This window comes from Brachionichthys hirsutus, unplaced genomic scaffold (assembly GCF_040956055.1).
Source record: "Brachionichthys hirsutus isolate HB-005 unplaced genomic scaffold, CSIRO-AGI_Bhir_v1 contig_1056, whole genome shotgun sequence".
Lineage (NCBI taxonomy): Eukaryota > Metazoa > Chordata > Actinopteri > Lophiiformes > Brachionichthyidae > Brachionichthys > Brachionichthys hirsutus.
Genome location: NW_027180978.1, coordinates 16,055 through 23,354, shown reverse-complemented (window position 1 = coordinate 23,354; position 7,300 = coordinate 16,055). Strand labels below are relative to the sequence as shown.

The 7,300-nt window shown below is 39.4% G+C and overlaps 1 protein-coding gene across 1 annotated transcript; it reads left to right on the top strand.

Moving 5' to 3' along the window:
- The first annotated feature begins 24 nt into the window (after positions 1–24).
- Positions 25–6,381, top strand: LOC137917051 (atrial natriuretic peptide receptor 2-like). The gene is made up of 17 exons (XM_068759935.1): positions 25–30; positions 115–187; positions 424–565; positions 717–803; positions 891–1,034; positions 1,108–1,229; positions 1,391–1,520; positions 1,681–1,729; positions 1,806–1,907; positions 2,016–2,135; positions 2,344–2,437; positions 2,969–3,056; positions 3,201–3,340; positions 3,482–3,634; positions 4,608–4,706; positions 5,328–5,419; positions 6,271–6,381. Exons 1-17 carry the CDS (start codon positions 25–27, stop codon positions 6,379–6,381), a joined length of 1,752 nt encoding a protein of 583 aa, XP_068616036.1.
- The last annotated feature ends 919 nt before the right edge of the window (positions 6,382–7,300 follow it).

Sequence of the window (7,300 nt, the reverse complement as noted above, 5' to 3'; positions counted from 1 at the left end):
TTCAGCAGCAGCTTCATCCTAACCATGGTGGTCAGTCTCTGCGGCACACACACACACACACACGCACACATGAACAGAGGTGTGTCATGCGTGATATTAATTCCTGTCTTGCAGTGGCTCCAGTACCAGAAACAGCGGATGTTTTGGGATGAAAGCTGGATCATTAACTACAATAACATCATATTTGGTACAATGCTTCATGTTTCTATGGAAAACTTACATGAGAGTTTTAGGGTTCTTCAGGATTGAATCTCTTTGATTTTTACAAGAATGAGTCTTGATCTATAACAGTGGATCAAGGCTAAGAGTTATTTTGCACCATAATAAATAAGACCATTTGTGGTCATCTTACAGGCATGTTTATCTCCTCAGCTTGAAAACACTTAATTGATCCTCTATGGCATGGATCTGTGGTGTCTGCAGGACTGTGCAACATGGGCCTTTGCAGCACCTCCAGCCTGCAATGTGGCAAGAGCAACAGCGACATCAGTCAAACCACTGATGTGACTGTGTGTACCGGAGTCAACACCTCATTTAAACAAGGCTTCATCCAACCAGGCGCCTAGTGAGAACCATTCAGCATTATAATGAGATTCATTCAACTCTAATGCGGTATCGGGACGAGTTCCTCTGCATTTTAAAAATATGTGAGAAGTTCTTCCATGTTTTGCGTTTAGATGATGAAGTCTGTCTTGATGATCTGTGTTGCGTTGCAGTGACGGGAGGACGGTGGCAGTGAAACACATCCAAAAGAAACATTTCACTCTCACTAAAGCCATCAGGAAGGAGGTGAAAGAAGTGAGGTGAGAAAAGCACTGCTGATGAGGAAGAATGAAGCATTTTACTTACACCTAAAACCTGTTGTCTCTTTTCTGTTTTTCTCCATTCAGACAATTTGACCATCCCAATCTATGCAAATTCATTGGTGGTTCCATTGAGGTGCCTGCTGTCAGCATCATTACTGAGTACTGCCCCAAAGGAAGCCTGTCTGACGTCCTTCTGAATGGCGACATCCCCATAAACTGGGGCTTCAGGTGTCTGGAGCAGCATATTTATAAATGGATTATTTAATCTTAGAATCATATCTAAGGGAGTTTTTTGTCCTAGACTGTCCTTTGCCACCGACATTGCCCGTGGGATGTCGTACCTCCACCAGCACAAGATGTTTCATGGCAGACTTCACTCCAGAAACTGTGTAATTGATGATCGCTGGGTGTGCAAAATCTCAGGTAACAATTATGTTCAGACACAACTTCAGTCTGCAGCCTGTCACTGTTCTGCTCAGTTTCCAAACAGTCACACAAATATGAACAGGCATGTAGCATACATGCATGCATACATGCAACATCTTGCATCTCTCTGCTCCATGCTTTTCTGTGCTTGCCTTCAGATTATGGCCTCACAGCCTACAGGAAGGCGGATTTTGAGACTGGCTTCAATTGTTTAAATCGTATATACTGTGCTCCAGAGGTCCTGCTGGGAAACAGCGTCGACACGACACAATCAGCAGATGTGTACAGGTGGGAACAGTTACCGGTAGCCTTATTATGCGGTATGAAGTTTAATGAAAGATTTAGAATTCTGCTGAGCCCGCATATATTTTCATTCATATGAAAAGTGCTACCATTCATTTTTTAGTAAGTGAAATGGGAAATGACATCATGTCTCTTCTCCGGTCAGCTATTCCATGATTCTGGTCGAGCTTGCAACTCGCTCTAACCTCATTTCAGTGAGTATGATGATTACAAAATTTGACCTTGATTTATTTTCAATTTGTAACTGGCAGTCCTCTCTGACAGGACCAGGCCGAGGGAATGAGGATCGATCTCATGTGGCGGCCCTGCCTCCCTGAAGTCAAAGCAGGAAAGTCTGATACTGACTGCCCCAGTCAAGGAGACTACTGTGAGGTCTGTATGTGCGACGGCTGCAGGAGCAATAGAAGAAAAACTAGAAATGTTAGATATATGACCGCCGTATTACTGTGCTATGAGGACTTTCTCTATTCTCTCCTGCAGCTCATTAAGAAGTGTTGGTCTCCTAACATCACCATGAGGCCCACCTTTGACCAGGTGAAGAAGACGCTTGACAAAATGAACCCACACAAAGTCAGCCCAGTAGACATGATGATGAACCTGGTAATATCCCACTGAAATATGATCAAATACCGTAGATCGACACTGATATTCCAGACACGTAATAGGGATTAATGCTACTATGAATAGTGCAAGAATTATTATATGACATCTTTAGAACAAAACCTAAGGTTACAAATTTTTTTGACAATACAGAAATGTACCATATGAATCATTTTTGAGCTTCAGATAAAGGTTTCTTTAACTGCAGATGGAGAAGTACAGCAAACATCTGGAGTCCATAGTTGCAGAAAGAACACAGGATCTGCTTCAGGAGAAACAGAGGACAGATCGGCTGTTGTACAGTAAGTCTGACAACCGTTTGCAATGCTGTGAAATCACTGTAACGACTGTAATTCGTTCTAATGAATGCTTTAATGAAGCTGTATTCATGATGTTGGACTGGTAACAGTGACGTGTTTTGTACAAACAGGACTGGAGTTCTAATTCATTACGTAACAGTTTGATGAAGAGTAACAATCACATTTTATAACCTGCAATGGGCATGCGTGAGCTGCTCCAGGCTAGTTAATGTTGGTTAATCATCATTACTACGAATAAAGTCTACTTACAGATGTATATGTAAAGCACTAAAGCATGTGTGATTACTGTCATCTAGTGGTATGAATGGAGCACACACTCATTGACCAAGAATGGGCATTTTATATTATGTACTGATTATTGCAAAGATGGGAAAAATAGGCAATGAATAGCAGTGACAGTCATGTCACTATAATGAACACACGCATACACACACCAGAGATGGCTCAAAAGAGAACCAACAGGAGAGCAGGCAGCTGTTTCACGCATGCATCTTTCCACATTAAATCGTTTAGGTATGTTACCCAAACCAGTAGCTGATGACCTTCGTCAAGGCCGGATAGCAGAGGCTCAGAGCTTTTCCAATGCCACCGTCTACTTCAGGTGTGTTGTCTGAAGGATGGCTTTATTTGAGACCATGTATTTAATTTACTAATTCAGATATAATGAGCTTTTAAAAACAACAACAATATGATTCATATTTGCTGATCTAAACATGACTAAATCGATATTACTCCTCTTTGACAGTGACATTGTTGGCTTTACTCTGTTGTCTGGAGACAGCACTCCCTACCAGGTCGTGGACTTCCTCAACCAGCTTTACACCAGCTTTGATGACATTATTGACAATTATGATGTATACAAAGTGGAGACAATAGGTGATGCTTGTGAGTAAGGATAATAAACTTATTTTAAAACTGTTCTGACAAAGCAGTAATGCTCTCACACTCATAAAATAGAATTTCAGCGCATCCCTCTTTTTGTTCTTGCATTGTTGCTTTTGATGGAATAATGTCCTTACCCTCCAGACATGGTCGTCTCAGGGGTCCCTCAAGAAAATGGCATCAATCATGCTGGAGAGATAGCCAGCATGGCTCTTGATCTGGTCAGCGTATGCCATACTTTCAAGATCCCTCACAAACCTAACACACAGCTGAAGATTCGTGCTGGCATCCACTCAGGTACTGTGGACATTATCAGCTTACTCAACCGTTCATCGTATATATATCGTGTCTCAATAGGAACAAGCGCTTCTGAAATAATCTGGCATTTCAGTCATGTTTTGTAAATACTCTTGTGTACATAATAATCTATGCTTTAAAAAAAAAGAGGACAAGACTGCAACACTAAATAAATACTATTATCTATTATCTACTATTGTTATCTACAATTATCCACAACATACACATTCAGAATTGTTAAAAGAAAATAAAACATATGTAAGATCTGACGACTTACCAGTTCATATAGTAAAACTAGCAGCACATTCAACTGTGAACATACTAGCATTCTGTGAAGCGTCCTCTTGCAGGATTAGTTTATACTGTACATTACAAGCAAGCATACTGGTGGCCCTGCATCACCATAGCACAAAACAGCAGAGCAAGTGGTTGGATTAATAAATGCAAATTCTAACCAGTGTAAAAGATTTGTGCATTATTTGTCACACTAGAAATGCACTCTGCCAAGAATCTCATTTGCCCCCATATTGTGATTTACACAAAAATAAAGTCCTGCATTAATTGTGCCTACATTCTTAGATTTCTTGACAATGAAAATATGCCTTTAGAAATTGGATTCACATCATTATTAGTTCAGTAGTAAGCCATTTTTGTGGTCATGATGATTTTCACATGACACATTTCTGATTCCTCAGTGCCTTAGCTACATTTTGATGTTTGTTGCATGTCTATGCCTTAATTTATTCCCTTGCAGTGATGAAAATTCCAAAGATCCTTTATTATTTATTGTTCTGAATTATAGTATCTGGAATTTTCCCAGGCTGCAGATCAATTTGTGATTGGTCACTTCCGAGAAAACAGGCAGTGTCTTTTCTTATATTTTTTGACATGCTATTCAATTTGACTGCTTTATTCACACTTGCAACTAAAACTAATTCTATAACGTAAGATGTTTCTCTACTATAACTGCCAGGACCCGTTGTTGCTGGTGTGGTCGGCACCAAAATGCCTCGCTACTGTCTGTTTGGGGACACTGTCAACACAGCATCTCGGATGGAATCAACTAGTGAAGGTAATGAAGGGTTAGACCACAGCAACTCATTTAATTGATGAGTGGAACAGCTGATCTAAGAAAATATCAAATTAATTTACCTTTCATTTTTCTGTAACCCCATTTTTTGTGCTCTCTAATCATGTAAAGTTTTTTCAGTGTTTACCTTTGACCTGTGGTCTTACTGCTGCTTTGGTCCCAAACAGGACTGTCTGTGCGTGTTTATCAGAGCACCTAGCCCACTGCATTAAGCAAGAGAAATAATAGTTCAGCACAGGGTAGACTGTGGTGCAGATCATAACACACAGTAACACATGTTGCCTTGCATGTTTCACGGGTGTACCTTTAAGTCACCCTCTAAAAAATAATAATAATAATTTTTGTGTGAATGACATAGTTACAAAACACACTGCTTCTGCTGCTTAAGTAATTGGAGCCAGGCCTTACCGATCTAATACCAGCTTGTACTTGCATGTTTTACCTGGCTTACATGCACTAACTATGAGGTGCTGTACTTTTGATATTATCCATAATGATGATTTATACCAAGCGATAACAACACTTCAATGACTTTCAGACAGCCATTGCTCATGTAACATGTAATATAATGTCCTTTGTCTTTAAATCAACGTATGCCTGTAGCTCTGAAGATCCAGGTGAGTGGCGCCACAGCTGACTTGCTTCTCACACTCAGAGGTTACGTTCTAACATGCAGAGGAAAACTTAATGTGAAGGTAATGTTATATTTGTTTGATGTGGTGTGTGTGTGTGTGTGTAAATGTCTTTCTGAACAGTCATTGACATTGAAGCTCCTGAATTCTAGTTATCACCATTTTTCAAGATGCACCAAGGTGAAGCATGTACAGCTTTCCAACATGTCCATTTGTCTTTTTGTTTGTTGGTTATCTGGTTAGTCAGTTGGGTTGTCAATAAGATTACAAAAAAAAAAAAAAGAAATGACTGACCAGATTCTATAATACTTGGGGGGAAGGATGGGATATAGTCTTGGGAAGAACCCATTGACTTTTGGAGAAGATCCATTTGGACGCAAAGATCAGCATTTTTTGTAATGTCCCTAACAGTAGTAGGGGCATTAGGGAAGTAGACATTTAGGATTTTTTGGTATTAACTTTTGTCCTTTAATTATTATTTTTTTAAACTTTAAAGGAAGAAAAGTCAAGATTAGTGATTTCTGTGAGGAATAAAAATCGTTTGGAAGCTGCTGTGCCACTTTTTACATTTTTAATGGGAAAACAAAAACAAAATGTATGAAGCTGAGATGTGAAAAGATCACAAGTAATTCAAAACCTCCTTCCAAGGGAAATGATCCAGGGTGTGTCTTGTCTTTGTTCTCTTTTTCAAATATATATTTGTATTGCACAGCTACTGGACTATTCACATTGCAATCTAAAATCATTTTTGGATGGTGCCAATCTCATTATGGCGAAGGGTCCCAGAGATAGGTGGCCTCAGTTGCTGCCTTCTGCTCCCCAAGGAATAATGGCTTTATTTAAAGCTCAAAGGAACACATGCTTTGCAATATGACTCTTCTCTCTCATTCACCGTTTTCTTCTTTATCTGACAGGGTAAGGGAGACATGACAACATGGTGGCTTGAGGCAAAGAGAAATGATCTGAAAGACCCATTGCTCAGAACATCGGCACCCAACGGTGTTCCAGTGCCAGTTAGTGACTAGATCTGTAAAATGTGAAAATAAGTGTATCTAAGTTAAATGTGCAGATACGATGAATGCAGACGAAAACATAACCTCCTTGGTGGTGTAAAAAATGTATGTACATGAATTTGAATGTCAAACTGAACTATTAATCCGGTAGATGTTAATGTAACAATTAAATAATTTAAATTGTTTAAAGAAATCAGTCTCCCACAATGGCCTCCATAAATGGCATCTGATTCCTTCATTTTAAACATGTTGACATTAGACTTCTGGCTGTACTGCATGTAGTAAGAGGAAAAGCACAGAATGATCAATGCTGATGACTTTTAACATTGTTCGTTTCCAGGTGACATGAAGATTATTATCATCTTTGCTGATGAATGAATAGTATATTTTCCTAAGTATGGGTCTACTTTGGAGCAAAACTCTTCCCTTCAGTGTACATATCATTTCTAAATTATTTAGTTTGCCTTGAATTTTCTAAATCTGCTACGCTTGTGGAATCTGACCGATACGCACTAACACTTGAGATCTGTAATAATGTAGACTTATTGATGTAAGGTATTGATGACTGGGCTTTTTCTGTGTTCAAATTGTATAGAAAGTTTAGTAAAGATGCATTACATGTCCTTCACTGCATTGGCCTGCGTCGATTGGATTCGATTTTATTTTGGCAGAAGAATCTTGACAATACCCAAGACTAATTCTGAATATAACACGACAAATACAGTAGTAGTAGTAGTTCGCTCATCAATAAGAACTGCTGTCCAGAAGTAAAGTAAAAGACAAATAAACACAAGGAATCTGAGACGTCACATGAGTATGAGAAATTGATCTTCAGAAGAGAACCAATCATATCGATCCGTGCTTGGTTGCCTGACAACGATCGACCAATTAGAGCGCTGCTTGGTTGCCGTGTAGGTGCGTGTGTGTGCGT

Coding starts and splice junctions, on each gene's coding strand:
- LOC137917051 (XM_068759935.1), top strand. Junction 1,035..1,107: donor CCCATAAACTGGGGCTTCAG/GTGTCTGGAGCA, acceptor TTTTTGTCCTAG/ACTGTCCTTTGCCACCGACA. Junction 1,230..1,390: donor CTGGGTGTGCAAAATCTCAG/GTAACAATTATG, acceptor GCTTGCCTTCAG/ATTATGGCCTCACAGCCTAC.